This window comes from Taudactylus pleione, unplaced genomic scaffold, assembly GCF_031769625.1.
Source record: "Taudactylus pleione unplaced genomic scaffold, aTauple2 ptg000041l, whole genome shotgun sequence".
Taxonomy (NCBI): Eukaryota; Metazoa; Chordata; class Amphibia; order Anura; family Myobatrachidae; genus Taudactylus; species Taudactylus pleione.
The window spans coordinates 11041742-11065154 of NW_028284443.1; the positions used below are offsets into that span (position 1 = coordinate 11041742).

Consider the following 23413-nt stretch of genomic DNA (forward strand, 5'->3'; position numbering starts at 1 on the left):
ATATGTTTAATTTGTAGGTATGTCTATAATATGTGACAAGTCTACTTCATAAAAAATTCTACTTTTAGTCAACTGGAATCATGTTACTTAAAATGTGAATTTTAGAATGACAAATAGTCTACATGCTCTATACTTTTTCAATTTGAAGATTTAAATAAAACCTCAGTAACTTTCACACTTTAAAATAAGCACATTTATTTATAGTAAAAAAGTTATTTATTATTTAAAAATCAACATAAAATAGCACCTGTGTTGTTGAATAGATACTGTTTTTTTCACTGAAAGCACAAATAATTACTTCTGTTATTTGCTAACTTTGATTTGTATTAGGTGTGAATAGAAAGTCTATGTATTTGATGTTAGTCAGAGAGTCATAAAATTACTTCTTTGCATGAGATGTTTGTGTTTCATGTTCTTTGATTTATACATTTTCTTCTGTTTGTGATGTTTTTTTATACAAAACAGCAAACTCAAAATTTCAATTAAATGTGTTGTTTGTAATTATGTATGGGTCAGCATCCTATATATTTCTTAATAAAATGGTAGCAGGGAAGATACATTTAAATATGTTCTATGATTAATCTAATACTTACACTGTAAACATTTCAACTAATACAAATATAACCAATAGATCTTAAGACACTTACACATTAATGGTGTCATTTAAAGTTAGAAGTGAATCTAGCTAGATGCTGCATTTTTGCACCTTGGAAAAACCAAAGACAGAGGGCCTGATTAAGAGGTGGACACAAATTGGCTTTTCTAAAAAGTTGCCCACCTCTGGCATCTCAGAATTCGCTGCCTGCATCTGAAGACACAGCATTGGATCAACATCATGCAAACCATTGGACATCTAAGCAACCCTAAAGCTGCCCATCCACTAGTAGATGTGGGGAAACCATCATCTCCCACGGGGTGAAGTGCATACACTCAACGTTCAGACGTTCACTGTATGCAGATCAATCATCCCCGAACATGGCAACCTGGCGGCGGTCATCAGGTTGACCGTCATGTTCGGGCGATGATTAATGTTAAACATGATGGGTGCGTGCATCGCTGGTCATTTTTACAATTTACTGCCTGACTTTCAGGCGATTACCAAGCGATTGAGCAATAACGACGGTTGTTATCGCTCATTCGCTAGGTTTAATCGCCTAGTGGATGGGCAGCATAAGGTTGCTCAGATAGTCCATCACAGCTGCTGAGGCCAGTGAATCTGCATTGGAAGATAGTCGCTTTCTTTGACATGCCCCCAAAACAGTGGCAACACGCCTCTGTTTTCTACAACACTCCCCATCACCGCCAACTAATGCCTGAAGACTGTCAATCAAGCTGCATCTAGAGCCTCACTGAGATTGTTGTCACATGACCAATAAGGCACATGCACTGTGTGACTCCGATGCATGCTCAGAACAGAAGCCATCGGTCATTTGCGACTGAATCGGAATAGCATCCACCTCTGAATCAGGCCCAGAGTCCCTTACACTGTTGTTTTATTGCAGGTCAGCTTCATGCATTTGTGTCTACATAAGAATAATCTGACTTCAACACAGACTCCTAGGAGCGCTCGAGGAGACATTAAGCAAAAGCTGTCAATGTGACAAGCTGGAGAGAGAAGAGGGGAGAGGGCAGTGAAACAGAAAGATGAGGAAGTTAATGGGGGAGAGAAGAGGAAGCAATGGGAGAGAGATGATGAGAACAATTGAAAATTAAATATTCAATGTATATACAGTACACATATATAGTGTGTGTGTGTATATATATATATATATTAGGGGTGTGCACTGGCCACTTTTCGTGTTTTGTGTTTTGGTTTTGGATCTGGATCTTTCTTCGTGTTTTGGATCTGGATTGGTTTTGCCAAAACCACCCTTCCGTGTTTTGGGTTCTGGGTTTTGTGTTTTGGATCTGTATTTTTTTTTAAAAAAGCATAAAAACAGCTAAAATCACAGAATTTGTAGGTTTTTCTGCTCCTATGCTATTATTAACCTCAATAACCTTAATTTCCACTCATTTCCAGTCTATTCTGAACACCTCACACCTCACAATAGTGTTTTTATGTCCAAAACGTTGCACCGAGGTAGCTGGATGACTATGCTAAGCGACACGAGTGGGCGGCACAAACACGTGACCCATCTAGGCGTGAAACTGCAGTGGCAGACAGGATGGCAGTTTGAAAAACTAGGCCCCAAACTGTACATAATGCAAAGAAAAAAAAGAGGTGCAAGATGGAATTGTCCTTGGGCCCTCCCACCCACCCTTATGTTGTATAAACAGGACATGCACACTTTAACAAACCAATCATTTCAGCGCCAGGGTCTGCCACACAACTGTGGCTGAAATGATTGGTTCGTTTGGGCCCCCACAAAACAAGCTGGCAATTAATGTGTCCCTGCACAAACTGGCTCTATGGAGGCAAGATGTCATCCTCATCCTCCTCATCCACCGATTCCTCACCCTCTTCAGTGTGTACATCCTCATCCTCACAAAGTATTAACTCGTCCCCACTTGAATCCACCACCACAGGTCCCTCTGTACCTTCTGGAGGCTGGTCTCCCTGGAAGAGCTGATAATTCATTTTGATGAACATCATCTTCTCCACATTCTGTGGAAGCAACCTCCTACGCCTTTCGCTGACAAGGTTCCCGGCTGCACTAAACACTCTTTCGGAGTACACACTGGAGGGGGGGCAACTCAGGTAAAATAGAGCCAGTTTGTACAGGGGCCTCCAAATTGCCTCTTTTTCCTGCCAGTACAGGTATGGACTGTCTGCCATGCCTACTTGGATGCTGTCACCGATGTAATCCTCCACCATTCTGTCAATGGTGACAGTATCATATGCAGTGACAGTAGACATGTCAGAAATTGTTGCCAGGTCCTTCAGTCCGGACCAGATGTCCAAACTTGGTCCTGCCTGTCCTGCATCACCGCCAGCGGGTTGCTTAGGATACCTAAGTTTTTTCCTGGCAGCCCCAGTTGCAGGAGAAAATGAAGAAGGAGCTGTTGACGTGTCACGTTCCGCTTCAGCTGACAGTGTGTTCACCAGCAGGTCTTTGCACCTCTGCAGGCTTGTGTCGGCCGGAAAGAGAGACACCACATAGGCTTTAAACCTAGGATCGAGCACGGTGGCCAAAATGTAGTGGTCTGATTTCAACAGATTGACCACCCTGGAATCCTGGCAAAGTGAATGAAGGGCTTCATCCACAAGTCCCACATGCCGAGCGGAATCGCTCCGTCTTAGCTCCTCCTTCACTTTCTCCAGCTGCTTCTGCAAAAGCCTGATGAGGGGAATGACCTGACTCAAGCTGGCAGTGTCTGAACTGACTTCACGTGTGGCAAGTTCGAAGGGCTGGAGAACCTTGCACAACACGGAAATCATTCTCCACTGCGCTTGAGTCAGGTGCATACCCCCTCCTTTGCCTATGTCATAGGTGGATGTATAGGCTTGTATGGCCTTTTGCTGCTCCTCCATCCTCTGAAGCATATAGAGGGTTGAGTTCCACCGTGTCACAACCTCTTGCTTCAGGTGATGGCGGGGCAGGTTCAAGAGTGTTTGCTGGCGCTCCAGTCTTCGGCACGCAGTCGCTGAATGGCGAAAGTGGTCAGAAATTTTTCGGGCCACCCAAAGCGTCTCCTGCACGCCCCTGTCGCTTTTCAGAAAATTCTGCACCACCAAGTTTATTGTGTGAGCAAAACATGGGACGTGCTGGAATTTGCCCAGATGTAATGCCCGCACAATATTGGTGGCGTTGTCAGATATCACAAATCCCCAGGAGAGTCTAAGTGGGGTAAGCCACTGGGCGATGATTTCCCTCAGTTTCTCTAAGAGGTTGTCGGCGGTGTGCCTCTTACTGAAACCGGTGATACACAGCGTAGCCTGCCTTGTAACGAGCTGGCGTTTCTGAGATGCTGCTACTGGTGACGCTGCTGCTGTTGCTGCGTAAGGTGATACATCTACCCAGTGGGCTGTCACAGTCATATAGTCCTTAGTCTGCCCTGTTCCACTTGTCCACATGTCCGTGGTTAAGTGGACATTGTGTACAACGGCATTTTTCAGGACACTGAGGACACTTTTTCTGACGTTTCTGAACAGTCTCGGTATCGCCTGCCTAGTGAAGTGGAATCTAGACGGGATTTGGAACCGGGGACACACTACCTCCATCAATTGTCTAAATCCCACTGCACTAATGGCGGATACCGGACGCACGTCTAACACCAACATAGCAGTCAAGGCCTCAGTTATACGTTTTGCTTCAGGATGACTGCTGTCGTACTTCATCCTCCTCGCTAAGGACTGTTGGAGGGTCAATTGTTTAGTAAAAGTAGTGGTGTTCCTACTTCCTCTCTGGGATGATGAACGACTCCCAGCAGCAGCAACAGCAGCAGCGGCAGCAGTAGGCGTAGCAATGCAGGATCCTCCAGAGGAATCCCGGATAGGAGAGTCAGTCATGCCAGTGACATGGCCTGCAGGACTACTTCCGATCCTGACTAAGGAGGAAATTGACGAGGAGGGAGTTGACGGTGTGGTTTGCAGGCGCTTGGATACAACAGGACAACGGGATTTAGGTGTCCCTGGACTGCTTACGGTCTTAGCCAAAGTTTCTGAACTTGACAGTAACTTTTTATGAACGCGCTGCAGGTGCCGTATAAGGGAGGATGTTCCTAGGTGGTTGACGTCCCTACCCCTACTTATTTCACCTTTACATATGGTACATATGGCAAGACAGTTGTTGTCCGGATTTGGATAGAAATATTGCCAGACCAAAGAGGTGGAATGTTTGGTCTTCTGCCCAGGCATGACCGTGATGGGCTTTTTCATCCCACGGACAACAACTGTCTCCCCCGGAGCCTGATTTAAACAAACCACATCACCATCAGAATCCTCCTCGCCAACTTCCTCCTCAGCGCCAGCTACACCAGTATCCTCATCCTGTTGTACTTCAACAGTGACATCTTCAATTTGCATATCAGCAAGTGGACTGTGGGTGCTCCTTTCAGCACTTGCAGGGGGCATGCAAATGGTGGAAAGAGCCACCTCTTCCCGTCCAGTGCTGGGAAGGTCAGGCATCGCAACCACCACCACACTTGGACTCTCCTTGGGGATTTGTGATATCTTCTTAGAAAGCACAGTTCTTCGCTGTGCTTTTGCCAGCTTAACTCTTTTGATTTTTTTAGTGGGAGGAGGGCTTCCATCGTCATGTGAAGCTGAACCACTAGTCATGAACATACTAGGGATCGACCTTAGCCGTTCCTTGCCACTCCGTGTCGTAAATGGCATATTGGCAAGTTTACGTTTCTCTTCAGCTGATTTAAATGTCTTTTTCAAGGTCATTTTCCTGAAATTTGCCATTCGGGATTGTATGTGCCCTCTACTATGACATTGGGCATCGGCCTTGGCAGACGACGTTGATGGCATGTTATCGTCTATGTCATGACTAGTGGCAGCAGCTTCAGCACTAGGAGGAAGTGGTTCTTGATCTTTCTCTATTTTATTTTTATCGGAGAAAGTTTGGTCCTCCATTTATGTTATATCGATTTGATATATACGTGCGGCTAAACACAGAAAATAATTTTTTTTTTGGTTTGGACTGGAGTGTACTTTGTGGGTTACAGCACCCTTTAACGGTCAAGCCAGCCGGCCCTTTACTTATGACACAGGCGCACTCTTGGCACTACTTTGTTGATGCACGTGCGGCTACTGCGCACACAATTCACAAACACAGAAAATAATTTTTTTTTTGTTTGGCCTGGAGTGTACTTTCGGGGGTTACAGCACCCTTTAACGGTCAAGCCAGCCGGCCCTTTACTTATGACACAGGCGCACTCTTGGCACTACTTTGTTGATGCACGTGCGGCTACTGCGCACACAATTCACAAACACAGAAAATAATTTTTTTTTGGTTTGGACTGGAGTGTACTTTCGGGGGTTACAGCACCCTTTAACGGTCAAGCCAGCCGGCCCTTTACTTATGACACAGGCGCACGCTTGGCACTACTTTGTTGATGCACGTGTGGCTACTGCGCACACAATTCACAAACACAGAAAATAATTTTTTTTTTGGTTTGGACTGGAGTGTACTTTCGGGGGTTACAGCACCCTTAACGGTCAAGCCAGCCGGCCCTTTACTTATGACACAGGCGCACGCTTGGCACTACTTTGTTGATGCACGTGCGGCTACTGCGCACACAATTCACAAACACAGAAAATAATTTTTTTTTTGGTTTGGACTGGAGTGTACTTTCGGGGGTTACAGCACCCTTAACGGTCAAGCCAGCCGGCCCTTTACTTATGACACAGGCGCACGCTTGGCACTACTTTGTTGATGCACGTGTGGCTACTGCGCACACAATTCACAAACACAGAAAATAATTTTTTTTTTGGTTTGGACTGGAGTGTACTTTCGGGGGTTACAGCACCCTTAACGGTCAAGCCAGCCGGCCGTTTACTTATGACACAGGCGCACGCTTGGCACTACTTTGTTGATGCACGTGTGGCTACTGCGCACACAATTCACAAACACAGAAAATAATTTTTTTTTTGGTTTGGACTGGAGTGTACTTTCGGGGGTTACAGCACCCTTAACGGTCAAGCCAGCCGGCCCTTTACTTATGACACAGGCGCACGCTTGGCACTACTTTGTTGATGCACGTGCGGCTACTGCGCACACAATTCACAAACACAGAAAATATTTTTTTTTTTGGTTTGGACTGGAGTGTACTTTCGGGGGTTACAGCACCCTTAACGGTCAAGCCAGCCGGCCCTTTACTTATGACACAGGCGCACGCTTGGCACTACTTTGTTGATGCACGTGTGGCTACTGCGCACACAATTCACAAACACAGAAAATAATTTTTTTTTTGGTTTGGACTGGAGTGTACTTTCGGGGGTTACAGCACCCTTAACGGTCAAGCCAGCCGGCCCTTTACTTATGACACAGGCGCACGCTTGGCACTACTTTGTTGATTCACGTGCGGCTACTGCGCACACAATTCACAAACACAGAAAATAATTTTTTTTTTGGTTTGGACTGGAGTGTACTTTCGGGGGTTACAGCACCCTTAACGGTCAAGCCAGCCGGCCCTTTACTTATGACACAGGCGCACGCTTGGCACTACTTTGTTGATGCACGTGTGGCTACTGCGCACACAATTCACAAACACAGAAAATAATTTTTTTTTTGGTTTGGACTGGAGTGTACTTTCGGGGGTTACAGCACCCTTAACGGTCAAGCCAGCCGGCCGTTTACTTATGACACAGGCGCACGCTTGGCACTACTTTGTTGATGCACGTGTGGCTACTGCGCACACAATTCACAAACACAGAAAATAATTTTTTTTTTGGTTTGGACTGGAGTGTACTTTCGGGGGTTACAGCACCCTTAACGGTCAAGCCAGCCGGCCCTTTACTTATGACACAGGCGCACGCTTGGCACTACTTTGTTGATGCACGTGCGGCTACTGCGCACACAATTCACAAACACAGAAAATAATTTTTTTTTTGGTTTGGACTGGAGTGTACTTTCGGGGGTTACAGCACCCTTAACGGTCAAGCCAGCCGGCCCTTTACTTATGACACAGGCGCACGCTTGGCACTACTTTGTTGATGCACGTGTGGCTACTGCGCACACAATTCACAAACACAGAAAATAATTTTTTTTTTGGTTTGGACTGGAGTGTACTTTCGGGGGTTACAGCACCCTTAACGGTCAAGCCAGCCGGCCCTTTACTTATGACACAGGCGCACGCTTGGCACTACTTTGTTGATGCACGTGCGGCTACTGCGCACACAATTCACAAACACAGAAAATAATTTTTTTTTGGTTTCGACTGGAGTGTACTTTGGGGGTTACAGCACCCTTTAACGGTCAAGCCAGCCGGCCCTTTACTTATGACACAGGCGCACGCTTGGCACTACTTTGTTGATGCACGTGCGGCTACTGCGCACACAATTCACAAACACAGAAAATAATTTTTTTTTTGGTTTGGACTGGAGTGTACTTTCGGGGGTTACAGCACCCTTAACGGTCAAGCCAGCCGGCCCTTTACTTATGACACAGGCGCACGCTTGGCACTACTTTGTTGATGCACGTGCGGCTACTGCGCACACAATTCACAAACACAGAAAATAATTTTTTTTTTGGTTTGGACTGGAGTGTACTTTCGGGGGTTACAGCACCCTTAACGGTCAAGCCAGCCGGCCCTTTACTTATGACACAGGCGCACGCTTGGCACTACTTTGTTGATGCACGTGCGGCTACTGCGCACACAATTCACAAACACAGAAAATAATTTTTTTTTTGGTTTGGACTGGAGTGTACTTTCGGGGGTTACAGCACCCTTAACGGTCAAGCCAGCCGGCCCTTTACTTATGACACAGGCGCACTCTTGGCACTACTTTGTTGATGCACGTGCGGCTACTGCGCACACAATTCACAAACACAGAAAATAATTTTTTTTTGGTTAGGACTGGAGTGTACTTTCGGGGGTTACAGCACCCTTTAACGGTCAAGCCAGCCGGCCCTTTACTTATGACACAGGCGCACGCTTGGCACTACTTTGTTGATGCACGTGCGGCTACTGCGCACACAATTCACAAACACAGAAAATAATTTTTTTTTTGGTTTGGACTGGAGTGTACTTTCGGGGGTTACAGCACCCTTAACGGTCAAGCCAGCCGGCCCTTTACTTATGACACAGGCGCACGCTTGGCACTACTTTGTTGATGCACGTGCGGCTACTGCGCACACAATTCACAAACACAGAAAATAATTTTTTTTTTGGTTTGGACTGGAGTGTACTTTGGGGGTTACAGCACCCTTTAACGGTCAAGCCAGCCGGCCCTTTACTTATGACACAGGCGCACGCTTGGCACTACTTTGTTGATGCACGTGCGACTACTGCGCACACAATTCACAAACACAGAAAATAATATTTTTTTTGGTTTGGACTGGAGTGTACTTTCGGGGGTTACAGCACCCTTAACGGTCAAGCCAGCCGGCCCTTTACTTATGACACAGGCGCACGCTTGGCACTACTTTGTTGATGCACGTGCGGCTACTGCGCACACAATTCACAAACACAGAAAATAATTTTTTTTTTGGTTTGGACTGGAGTGTACTTTCGGGGGTTACAGCACCCTTAACGGTCAAGCCAGCCGGCCCTTTACTTATGACACAGGCGCACGCTTGGCACTACTTTGTTGATGCACGTGCGGCTACTGCGCACACAATTCACAAACACAGAAAATAATTTTTTTTTTGGTTTGGACTGGAGTGTACTTTCGGGGGTTACAGCACCCTTAACGGTCAAGCCAGCCGGCCCTTTACTTATGACACAGGCGCACGCTTGGCACTACTTTGTTGATGCACGTGCGGCTACTGCGCACACAATTCACAAACACAGAAAATATATTATTTTTTTAGCACTTGGGGGGAGCACCCCTGATGGACAGAGCACCCCCTGGACAACACTACAGCACTCCTTTAGGACTGGGACACTGCACAGGACTTTGGAGTGGACACAGCCCCTATGGAGAACTGACTGCACAACACAGTCCAGCCAGCCCCTATGGACTTTGAAGTAGTGGACACAGCCCCTATTAACAACAGCAGCACAGCACAACACAGCCAGCCCCTATGGACTTTGAAGTAGTGGACAACAGCAGCACTACACTACACTACACTACACAGCCCTAACTCCCACCCTCCCTCTTCACTGTCCACAGCCGAGTGAGAAAATGGCGCCGACGTGTGTACCTTATATAGGATCCAAAACCCGCGAGACTCGGAAGGCGGGATGATGACGTTTTGCCTCGATTTCAGATCCGAGTCAGGCGGGAAAAGTCGAGCCTGACTCGGATCGGACTCGGATCGGGGGGGCTCGGGGGGGTTCGGATTTCAGAAATCCGAACCCGCTCACCCCTAATATATATATATATATATATATATATATACAGTCAGGTGCATAAGTATTGGAACATTGACAGAATTTTCATATTTTGGCCTCTATTCACCACCACAATGGCTTTGAAAAGAAACAAACAAGATGTGCTTTAACTGCAGGCTTTCAGATTTAATTTGAGGGTAATTACATCCAAATCAGGTGAACAGTGTAGGAATTACAATGGTTTCTATATGTGCATGAATACAGATGTGCATGGATTTGTGAGGCTGGTGATGTACTTTCCAGATCCTGGCTCTATGCAATCTCTTTTTTATATACCAATTACTTACACAGTGGGAAATATAACTCTAGACAACATTTAATATGCTTTACTTCAATATAGTGTACAGCAATAACTGTGATACAATCAGCTACTTCAATCTGCTGTTATTTGCTCAGCTTTGTTTATACTAAACCCTGTGTACAAATGAGTGGACTTTATGTTAGGGGTGTGCACCGGCCACTTTTTGTGTTTTGGATCTGGATCTTTCTTCGTGTTTTGGATCTGGATTGGTTTTGCCAAAACCACCCTTCCGTGTCTTGGGTTCTGGGTTTTGTGTTTTATATCTGTATTATTTTTAAAAAAACATAAAAACAGCTAAAATCACAGAATTTGTGGGTTTTTCTGCTCCTATGCTATAATTAACCTCAATAACCTTAATTTCCACTCATTTCCAGTTTATTCTGAACACCTCACACCTCACAATAGTGTTTTTATGTCCAAACGGTTGCACCGAGGTAGCTGGATGACTATGCTAAGCGAAACGAGTGGGCGGCACATCTAGGAGTGACACTGCAGTGGCAGACAGCATGGGAGTTTGAAAAACTAGGCCCCAAACAGTACATAATGCAAAGAAAAAAAAGAGGAGCAAGATGGAATTGTCATTGGACCCTCCCACCCACCCTTATGTTGTATAAACAGGACATGCACACTTTAACAAACCAATCATTTCAGCACCAGGGTCTGCCACACGACTGTGGCTGAAATGATTGGTTTTTTTGGGCCCCCACAAAACAAGCTGGCAATTAATCTGTCCCTGCACAAACTTGCTCTACGGAGGCAAGATGTCGTCCTCATCCTCCTCATCCACCGATTCCTCAACCTCTACAGTGTTGTGTACATCCTCATCCTCACAGAGTATTAATTAGTTCCCGCTGGAATCCACCACCACAGGTCCCTCTGTACGTTCTGGAAGCTGGTCTCCCTGGAAGAGTTGATAATTCATTTTTATGAACATCATCTCCACATTTTGTGGAAGCAACCTCCTACGCCTTTTGCTGACAAGGTTCCCGGCTGCACTAAACACTCTTTCGGAGTGCACACTGGAGGGGGGGGCAACTCAGGTAAAAAAGAGCCAGTTTGTACACGGGCCTCCAAATTGCCTCTTTTTCCTGCCACTACATGTACGGACTGTCTGACATGCCTACTTGGATGCTGTCACCGATGTAATCCTTTAACAGACAGACGCATGCTTGTCGCTGCTGCTTTGAGGATGCAGGTGCGGCTACTGCACATACATTTCACACACAAACACAGAAAAAAAGATTATTTTATTTTCTTTGGAGTGCGCTTTGGGGGTTACACCACCCTTTAACAGACAGACGCACGCTTGTCGCTGCTGCTTTGAGGATGCAGGTGTGGCTACAGCCCACACAATTCACAAAGACAGAAAAAAAAAGAAGAATTTTTTTATTGTTTGTGGAGCGAACTTTGAGGGTTACACCACCCTTTGACAGACGCACGCTTGTCGCTGCTGCTTTAAGGATGCAGGTGCGGCTACAGCCCACACAATTCACAAAGACAGAAAAATAAGAAGAATTTTTTTATTGTTTGTGGAGCGCACTTTGAGGGTTACACCACCCTTTAACAGACAGACGCACGCTTGTCGCTGCTGCTTTGAGGATGCAGGTGCGGCTACAGCCCACACAATTCACCAAGACAGGAAAAAAAATAATTTTGAGGATGGAGGTGCGGCTACTGCGCATACATTTCACACACAAACACAGAAAAAAAGAAGATTATTTTATTTTGTTGGAGCGCACTTTGGGGGTAACACCACCCTTTAAGAGACAGACACACGCTTGTTGCTGCTGCTTTGAGGACAGTATCATATGCAGTGACAGTAGACTTGTCAGAAATTGTTGGCACGTCCTTTAGTCTGGACCAGATGTCCAAACTGGCCCTTGACTTATGACACAGGTGCACGCTTGGCGCTGCTACTGTGTTGATGCACGTGCAGCTACATCGCACACAAGTCACAAACACATAAAAAAAATAGTTTTTTATTTTTGGAGCACTTTGAGGGTTACACCACCCTTTAACAGACAGACGCACGCTTGTCGCTGCTGCTTTGAGGATGCAGGAGGAATCTAGACGGGATTTGGAACCGGGGACACACTACCTCCATCAATTGTCTAAATCCCACTGCACTAAAATATTTTTTTATTTTGTTTGGAGTGCCCTTTGGGGGTTACAGCACCCTTTAACGGACAAGCCAGCCGGCCCTTTACTTATGGGACACAGGCGCACGCTTGGCGCTGCTCCTTTGTTGATGCACGTGAAGCCACAGTGCACACAATTTACAAACACAGAAAATATTTTTTTATTTTGTTTGGAGTGTACTTTGGGGGTTACAGCATCCTTTAACGGACAAGCTAGCCGGCCCTTTACTAATGGGACACAGGTGCACGCTTGGCGCTGCTCCTTTGTTGATGCACTTGCAGCCACAGTGCACACAATTCACAAACACAAAAAAAATATATTTTTTTTGCACTTGGGGGAGCACCCCTGATGGACAGAGCACCCCTGGACAACACTACAGCACCCCTTTAGGACTGGGACACTGCACAGGACTTTGGAGTGGACACAGCCCCTATGGACAACTGACTGCACAACACAGTCCAGCCAGCCCCTATGGACTTTGAAGGAGTGGACACAGCCCCTATGGACAACCACAGCACAGCAGAGCACAACACTACACAGCCCAGCCAGCCCTAACTCCCGCCCTCCATCTTCACTGTCCACAGCCGAGTGAGAAAATGGCGCCGATGCGGGTACCTTATATAGGATCCAAAACCCGCGAGACCCAGAAGGCGGGATGATGACATTTTGCCTCGATTTCAGATCTGAGTCAGGCGGGAAAAGTCGAGCCTGACTCGGATCGGCCACGGATCAGGGGGGCTCAGGGGGGTTCTGATTTCAGAAATCCGAACCCGCTCACCCCTACTTTATATGTGACTCAATTACGGTAAGTCTTGTCACAATGTTGCAAGATTTACTGATATAAGCATTATCCACAGACTACAGTGTATAGATTATACAATAGAATAGATTCAGTTCATCCGGTGGATCTTTTGATTTGTGAGAAACTTATGCTGGGTACACACTGACAGATACATTGGCTGATCAATTGATCGGCCAATATATCTGCTGCTCGTTGGCCAGTGTATACCCACCATATGTCACCATTCACCGACATATCGCATTTTCTGTGCTGCACAGCCAATGGACAGATATGTCTGCAGACTATCTGTCCATCGGCAAGTGTGTACAGGTGGTGTGCATTGGCATTCACTGACATATCGCATTGGCTGTGCTGCACAGCCGATGGACAGATATATCCGCAGACATGTCTGTCTATCAGCAGGTGTGTACGGGTGGTCTGCAGACTGCCCATACACACAGCAGCAGTGGCGAGGAGGGGGGAGGGACACTCCCTCCACCCACCCACCAGTCGCCGGGTCCAGCACCTGGCCTCCGGGACCTGAGGGCACAAGCAGATAATGGCCGTTCAGTGTGTATGAATGACCATCATATGCAGATATATCTGTAAGGTGTTTACCCACCTTTAGAGACATCTGTAAGTTTATAATTTCCTAATGGCTGTGAATAATGTTTGGGTTAAACTAATTTGCTTCATTATTAGATACTATTTCTGAGATTTAATCGATTTACTATAAGGATCAGACAATTTGTTCTTAAAGTAAGTTTTGGAGCCAGGAACCCATGTCTCAGCCTACATCCCCTTACCAATTTATGCTACTACCTTTACAAATATTTCACAATAAAGATTCATATATCTTTGCATTGTTTGTACAGCCAAGGCCAAAAGTTTTGAGAATGACACAAGTATTTGTTTTCACAAAGTTTGCTGCTTCTGTGTTTTTAGACCTTTTTGTCAAATGTTACTATGGTATACTGAAGTAAAATTACAAGCATTTCATAAGTGTCAAAGGCTTTTATTGACAATTACATTAAGTTTAGGCAAAGAGTCAATATTTGCAGTATTGACCCTTCTTTTTCAAGACCTCTGCAATTCACCCAGGCATGCTGTCAATCAACTTCTGGGCCACATACTGACTGACGGCCGCCCATTCTTGCCTAATCAATGCTTGGAGTTTGTCAGAATTTGTGAGTTTTTTTTGTCCACCCGCCTCTTGAGGGTTGACCACAAGTTCTCAATGGGATTAAGATCTGGGGAGTTTCCTGCCTATAGACCCAAAATTTCGATGTTTTGTTCCCCGGTCCACTTAGTTATCGCTTTTGCCTTATGGCAAGGTGCTCCATCATGCTGGAAAAGGCATTGTTCATCACCAAACTGTTCTTGGATGGTTGGGAGTAGTTGGGATGTTTTGGTACCATTCTTTATTCATGGCTGTGTTCTTAGGCAAAATTGTGAGTGAGCCCACTCCCTTGGCTGAGAAGCAACCCCACACATAAATGGTCTCAGGATGCTTTACTGTTGGCATAACACAGAACTGATGGTAGTGCTCACCTTTCCTTCTCCGGACAAGCGTTTTTCTAGATGCCCCAAACAATCTGAAAGGGGACTCAGCAGAGAAAATAACTTTACCCCGGTCCTCAACAGTCCAATCCCTGTACCTTTTGCAGAATATCAGTCTGTCCCTGATGTTTTTCCTGGAGAGAAGTGGCTTCTTTACTGCCCTTCTTGACACCAGGCCATCCTCCAAAAGTCTTCGTCCTGTGTCATGCCAACAATAAAGCATCCTGAGACCATTCATGTGTGGGGTTGCTTCTCAGCATTATCACATCTATTTAATATGATTTTAATATCATATAGCACACCAACTAGTGACATGCTGCTAACCCAAATGCATTCAGGAGAGTAGTGAAACTAGACATGGGTCAGAACCAAATATCTGGAGTGTAATGCCAGAGAAGCATTTTGGGGAATCGTCAAACAAATCCAGAAGTCAAATACTGGAATCCACAGCAAAAGTAAACAAGGAGCAGGCAAGGAGTGTAGTCAATAGCAGTCTGGGTCAGAACATGAGTATTAGCAGACTGGAATAATAATGCTGGGGCACAGGGAGCTGTGCCTGATACTCTGGAACTGCTGCAGTACCATAGAGAGTTTAAAATAGGAGAGGTGACTTTAAGCAGTCCCCTGACCACATTGATAAATTAAGCACAGAGCTCAATGACCGCTTCTTTACAGTGAGCAAGCTGCTTGCTGGACGGAGGAGCTCAAAGTAGGACACATGCTCGGATCAGAGCAGGATGCCAACTGAGATGAGCTGAGCTGACTGTGGGGACCAGCACCAACAGAGCAGGTTTTGTGCAGGCAAGTTTTCAGCAGTGTGTAACTCTAGAGATTCACCTGACATAAAATGAATTAAAACAGTAAAAGCTGGGGTAAAAGAAATGTGGCAGCAGAAAACTAACAAGAGACATGGGACTACATTGTGTAAACAAAAAAAATCATAAAATTCATAAAAATACCTAGTTACACTTCTGTGTTGTACAATTTACTGATAAAATCACTAAACTGCTTCCCTTTAAACAAATGTCTAAATCTGCTCCTGGGCAAAACCATGTGTTTCAGCAGGGGGTGGCAAATGTAAATTGTACAGTGTAAAATAAAGCAACCAATATTTGTGTTCTACATGCAAGATGAGGCAGTATTTTCCCTGCATGCATAAAAAAATGCTTTCACACCCTTTGAAATGCAACTTGCTTTGTCCAGGTTTGAATTTGTATCCTTTACTTAGTTGGGTTTGCCCTATCTCTAAATAGTACATAAGGGGCTTACAGTACATTATAGCCTGTGAAATGCAGGCTCTTGCAAAATTCTGTTGAATCTGCAAATTTTAAAGTGAAAAATAATTAAAAGAGGTCACAATAATTCACCTTTAGAGATACTCTTTTTCCATCCATATTTTGTAATTTACAAAATTTAGATTGAACCTTGGATATCTCACCTTCTAACCCATCATGATGCAATTTTGTGGAGAAGAATATTCTAAGGCACCATGTTAACTCTTTTACTTGCTACCAATAAACACTCATGGGGATATGTACTAAGCCTAGGAGAGATAAAGTATCAGCCAGTCAGCTCCTAACTGCCATGTTACATGCTGTGTTTGAAAAATTATTGTTTGGTACTTTCTCTCTCTCCACTTTATAATTCTCCAAGGCTTAGTACATTTCCTCCCTGTTGTTAGTTTATTTTTTTGAAAACTTCATTATTATAATACAATTACAATGAACATAACTTTGGAATAGCAGTATAAATATGGCTCTGGGTTCTATGTTTTATAGGTCTCTAGATATGATTGCAATCTAATAGAAAAAAAAATAAAAAGTATTAAGTATCCAGTGGAACAATGATATAGCATGGTGTGTGCACAGCAATATAAGCATCAATTTTTTGAATGTCTTATCTTTTTCTAATAGTGAAATAGTAATTTTTGCTAATAAGAATTAATCTTGTTTCCCTTAATTTGTCTTGCTATATATTTTATTTTGTGCTAACATGTATGTTTGTTAACTGTATTAAACCATTTAAGTATTTTTAAATGATTCCTATTAAATATTTAAATTGTTTAACATTTACTGTATTTTAACATGTTCATTAAAAACAAAATTATGAAAAGTGTATCTTTAACATAATAATAATTGTATTATTATTATTATTATTATTATTATTATTATTATTATTATTATTATTATTATTATCATCATCATTGCTTATATTAAATATCAGCACAGGGTCAGTTTAATGTGTATACATTTGCATTTCTTTCTAGGGAGTGCTGGAACTCCAGTTACTTACAATGAAAATGGAGATGCTCCTGGACGCTATGATATTTACCAATACCAAATAATAAACAAGACAGCAGAATACAAAGTTATTGGACATTGGACAAATCAATTACATCTCAGTGTAAGTAGTATAATTTTATACAGCAGCATCTACTACTCTGATATTAAGAATATGTAATTGTGGGTAGTGATAACAGATATTGTTCAACATGGTTTAGAAACCATTATAATGTACTCCCTTTATGTGTTATGGCAACAAGTGAGACAAAAAATAATGTGTTCACTAATGAAATATTATTTGATCAATTGAATTGCCAAGATGTAGGTGTCTGACAACAAATTATTTTAAAATGTATTTATTTATTAATTTTGTATTGTGAAAATAGATTTTTAAATTGCTTTTTTTTTGCACCAGGAATTAAATATTTACAAAGAATATGTTTCTGCATCATTAGAGTTGTGTGTATTACAGGAATAAAGGCAGCTAACTGTTGAATTCTAGAAAGTAAGAAAACTGGGTGTTTCAAAAAGTGAAGTGGGAATATGATGGAGGGATGGCTGAATGGAGTTTCAACATCAAACATAAGCTATTTGCTAGGATTAGATGCATAGAGATAAACACAGGAATTTAGTATAGAGCAACATTTGTAAAAGCTGAAGCCATGCTAGGTGCAAAATTCACACCCATAATGCTTTTGGCAGGACAGCCCCTATTTTTGAGCACTGTCCCACAGTTCCATGATCAGGGGAGTGGGGTTGGCAGGTGTTGCACTGCCACACACTGTAGAGGCTTGTGTCTCTTCATTCTGTGGCAAAAATAATGGGATGTTTTATTAAGAAACCCTCTAAGAGAAGGGCCATGACCCAAGTTTGCCAAAGTCATGCCCCCAATTCCACTGCTAGGACCTCTGCTATTGGGAGGCATGAGTATTTATAAAATTAACCACAGAATCAACAATGCTTACTGTAAGCAAATTAATCCAGGAATTAACTAATTCCTTAACTGCAAACTGCTGAAATTGTGTACCTAATGAAACAACACCCCACTACAAAATGTTTCCAGATCCAGGGTTCAAGCTAAAGAAAGGAATGTAAATGTTTGCTTTATTTTCAAAGTACTTTAGATCTTTGAGATGCCAGATGTAACTTGCTTCTTTTAAATCGGGCAACTTGGTGAACAAGCCATCTGATCTTAAAATGTTTTGAAAATGATAACAGCAGAAATAATACTTCAAAGGAACAATATAGCAATAAGTGTTTTCAAATGTTACAGTATTGAGGCTTTATAAGGATACAAAACTTACTGTAAAAGATTAAAGAATGAGTCAAAGCAAAGGATCAAAACTACAGCATTCTGTGTTGTGAATTTGTAGATTCTATTCTCAGATTAGTTCTTGCCACAATAGACAGATGTAGAAAAAAAACAACTGGCTAATATTAAAATAAATATTTTAAAGCCTTTAAATTCAACAATCCTTTTCCATAATAATCACATTTAATAGAATATATCAAACTGATATTAAAGGTTATTCATGTAATTACAAACCCTCAGAAAGTACTGTCAAACTGTATTTTGTTTGGACAAGTGTAAACTCCAGAGCTGTGTAAAGTGATTTTGAAAAGATCACATTATACAATGTTGTGAATATTGTACTCTTAAGATAGTTATATTTATAGGTAGCAATAGGTGGCTATCTATGATCACTCTGCCACAGTCAGTAATTTTGTTTATTATGTATTATTACTACTACTACTACTACTACTACTACTACTACTACTACTACTCCTCTCATTATTGTTTATTTCTAAGGTGGAATAAAAATCCACAGCTCAGTACAGTGTGAAAGTGGAGCATAATACAAAGATGTAGAGAGCTAACATTCTACTTACTGGACATGCAAGAAGCATAATACTGTATATAAGACTTAGATATGAAAAGCAAGGGTTGTTAAGAACATGCTGATATAAGGAAGCACAGGTGGAAACAATATAAGCAGAAAAAATGGAGAACAATTGTCTCTACATATGAGCATTGATACCTACTGGGTGGTGGGGGGAATATGTGGGCCCAAGGAATCTCGGGTCCATGCTTTCCAGGGAGGAATAACCTCTCCTCTGAGATAAAATGGCCATGCAGCTTCTAAATAGGGCCTGGATATTCCGAATGGGGAGTGGTTATGCCCCACACTTAAGTACAGCACCAGGAGCCAACAGATCAGCCAGCGGACCTGCTCATATGAGCTTACAACCTAGTTACAAATCTCCCCAAGGTATCAGGGCCCGAAAATATACACTGTGACCCTGCTCATTATTTTGAGATAGGTTTGGATTGCATTCAAGTTTTAAAATGATTACAATATAACTTCTTAAACTTATTTACTATGTTTGGTATTGCACTTTCCAGCTGCATTTACTCCTAATTCTGAATGAGACATGACATATTTTTCTTTTGTTTTGCTTATGACTGTATTTTTTTATATATTAATTTATATTACTGGCTCTCAATTCTCTAACGTCCTGTTTTAACTGTATATTTTCTTCTAATTCTAACCATTTACTGTATAATTACGGTTAAAGTAGCTCACAGTTGCTCTGATAAGTATTTTATTTCATAAAACACAGCATTTCACAGGATTAAAATATTTAAGAGTTTTAAATGGAAATAGTCAATTTCAGCGCATTGTAGGAAAATCTATTTAAAATGCGGTGGCTGAGGGATAGCTTAGAAGTCATAGGAGGCCGTTGTCTCATTTGGGAATGGCTCAGGTGTTCAAAAAAACCGACAGATGAGTACTGTTCATATTATTTTCCTCACTGCTACTGGGCAATGTAGGTAAGGATAGGATCAATATTCATTTGGGAACATATACTCAAGAAATACAGATGGCTTTCTGCAGAGTTAAACACTCTGATTTTACAAGCCAAATGATTTCTATGCTATATAAAACAGTTTAAACAATAGCTGAAACTGAACTGCAGCCGATCAGAGTTTAAAACTTTAGTGAAAGTTAAATATGAAAAAAATATATATTTTTTCATTTTTTCATTTTACTCAGATAGCATGTTACAAACAGTGCATTTTATGAAGCAATTGAACAAAAGTGTATTGAGAATACACTTATGGGAAGCCGTATAAAACACATTATGTTTCAGATCGGTAAACCTCTGCAATAAATGGATAATGGTAAAAGTTGGTTTCTAAATCTGTTTGTTTTAGAATGACAGGGAAATGTAATGTATTTATATTCTCTGTAGATGATAAAGAAACAGTCATATGGAAAATTCATTCTCATGGGCAATAGCTCTCTTGTCATTGCCATCTGCACAACAGGATTTCTTACTTTTAATATACACTGCTCAACTATGTTAATATTTAAACACATTTTATTTGGTATTTAAAGCAATCCCTAATAGTGTCATTGTATTTACTACCTGACTGCTGCAAGAACAGAGCAAGCAGTTATGTTTACGGGACCTATTTATTTAAATGGACTTGTATGCTGCACACCATGGGAATGAGGGTGTTCTGCATGTACTTACTTGTACAGCAATATATTCTGTGTTTGTACATTCCCTGACAACACTTATGCTGCGGTTCCAATGTCAGTGTCTATGTAGAGGCATGCATTTAATATTATAACTTTAAATAAATGTTTCTTAATAGATTGTGTGATTTACTTGAGTAATAAGGGGTATCGAGGACTAGAATGGCTCTCCAGAAAAGGTATAAAGCAGCCTGAGTGTTTCCTGATTTCATTCAAATAAAAAACGAAATATTTTAACAATACTATAAATAGCGACCTATCAAGGCGCTAAACCTTAATGACTAAGTTAAATACATATTATCAACAAATAAATATAAGAAGGAATAACACTTCCCTTAGTAGATAAGGTAAATTACATCATTAATATTTTAAGTTTATGCCAGATATAAAACAAAGAAAGCAACAATAGTGTGACACTGTAATAATAACAAATATAATGAATTAATAAAGTTCAACAAAGATCAATGTGAAGATTTTTCAGGATTTAAATGTATCCCTTTAGGTAATATGCTTACTGAGATAGGCTTGATTATGCCATAATATAGTATGAATATTTTTATGTATATGGGATGTTCTCAAAAAATTAGGAAGTCATCCTACCTGAGGCATGCAATAAAATGTGAAAATCCACACACAGGGCCTGATTCAGCTTCAGATGGAATTGCAAAGCTGTTCACAAGCAGCTTTGCAATTCTGTCTGTGCAGATATAGTAATGCAGCAGGAGGCACCACGCCTACTGCTGCATTATGTATCCCAGCTGCGTTGTGCAACGCAGCATTTTATACTCTGTGGAACATTCGCCAGCTAAGTTGACCCATGGAGTCACACAGCTGGCTGCCGCAGATGAGAGGAAGAAGCCAGGAAATCTCCATCAGACAGTGGAGATCCTGGATTCTTCCCTCCCCCTCAATGGCGGTGACACGCCTCCATTTTGGGAAATTAACAACAAACTTACCTAAATTAACTAAAAATATAAGATATAATTCAGAATTGCAGCTATACAGTATTTTAAAGGACAATTTTAGAAATGCCCAGTAAAATCACTGAAAATTAAATAAATAAGCAAATAAATAAGCAAATGCATAAGAAAATAAACCTATGTCCACCATTTTCTAAGACAGATGGTAGTATTGATGTAGTTGAGGTATTTCTGATTCTGCTAAAGAAAAGGTGAAAGTTGTTGTAGTTTGAACATTTTAGGCAGGGCAGCCTTAAGCTGGGTACACACTATATGATATATCGCAAGATATATAATTCTGACATGGATCTTAACAATATATATAATGTGGATCATGCAGTGTGTATGACCAATCCATTGTTAATGACAGTCATTCATCGTATTGTCCCATCTGATGTTCTGCACAGTAGATGGGGCAATGCAGTGAAGGATGTGGTAGAGGTAAATGCACCAAGTAACAAAACATCATCCATAATACAGTGGTTCGTGTAGTGTTTACGACGCATGCAATGCATTGTTCGGGGTAAACAGATCCCATAGTGTGTAATCAGCTTTTGGTGCCTTGTGGCAAAAAGAGTGTCTGTGCCCCCCCCATTTTCTAAAAAGGGGCATTAGGTGTGTACCTTCCAAAAAGAGGTGTGTTTTCATGGGGAAGAGGCATGGCCTCTTTATAATCTTACAAAAGCAGCAACATGATAATGTGTATAACCCCCTCCCCCATACTTTCTCATCTTATTTAAATGAAGACACAGGATAAATAATTTATTGTAATATAGTATGCCAACCCTGGCTTATGCAGACAAGAATTTGGTGGAATGACAAGCTGCATGCAATAACGAGGGATGTGTTGATAGTTGTTTCATATCCTGGATGTCCATCAGATCACAAAATTTCCCTCCAAGTAAAGGGAAATGAAAACTCCCAGCATGCCCTGACAATCATAATTGATAAGCCGCAAAATAAATTTGCATATATGTAAATTATTTAGCAGCTTATTTATTATGATTGTAAATGATATAGTGTTTACACTATCTACTTGCTTAGTTGACATACTGTATGCTAATCATCATTCATTTAATCCTGTAAGTATTATAAATGAAAAATATATATATATATATTTTAAAATAAAATAGTCTCCCTAATCTTAATTGTGTATGCTTTAAAGTGCTAGTAAAGTAGGCTATGATTCAGTAATAAACCAGCTTAGTAGTATTGTAGCCTCCTTGGGGTGGAGCAGAGGATGATGATGGCCAAAATCCTGGCTCCAGAGTGTAGAGAAGGAGCTGGGCACACCACTAGTAGCATACATCACAGCAGGAGCCTGGCAAATAGAGACTGTGGTATGGTGGCAGTTAGTTCAACCTCCAGTGTGTCCTGTGCTCTATGCGTTGACACTGGTTGCACCACCCTAGATATGGTCCTGGTCAATTTGTACCTGCTTTCCAAAGCTGAGGTGACACAAAGATTCTGGATGAACTAGGGGGGAATCACCATAGCAACATGTGACAGCTTTATTACTGCCTGCACTATAACTAATCAGGGACATGTAAAATTGTCAGTCTGCACATTTTTTATATTCATTCTAGCTGTTTCTTACAAAGTCATGGGTATGGTGCAGAGCACATTTTATGTGAATTGTAATTGTTATCAGGAAATATTGTGTTATATTGGGTTCCATACAAAAGGTCAGCAATGAAAAGTTTGACAATGATTTGGTCAACACCAAAAGGTCAACATGGAAGAAAGTCAAATTGACAAAAGGTTGACTGGTACAAAAGGTCCACAGGTTCAAAAGGTTGACACTTTTTTTAGGGTTAGGCATTTATTATAACATACCTCCCAACATGACCCATTCCAGGAGGGACAAAATGCTCTGTTTTTGGATTTGACTCTTAATTTAT

At 42.0% G+C, this 23413-nt stretch overlaps 1 protein-coding gene across 1 annotated transcript in view; it reads left to right on the forward strand.

The window, feature by feature from the left end:
* The window catches only part of GRM8 (glutamate metabotropic receptor 8), a 1218298-nt gene that overhangs the window by 1030800 nt on the left and 164085 nt on the right, over window positions 1–23413 (forward strand). The window contains exon 8 of the mRNA XM_088457648.1: window positions 16993–17129. Coding sequence (XP_088313774.1) covers window positions 16993–17129 — 137 coding nt within the window. The remainder of the gene's footprint in view (window positions 1–16992; window positions 17130–23413) is intronic.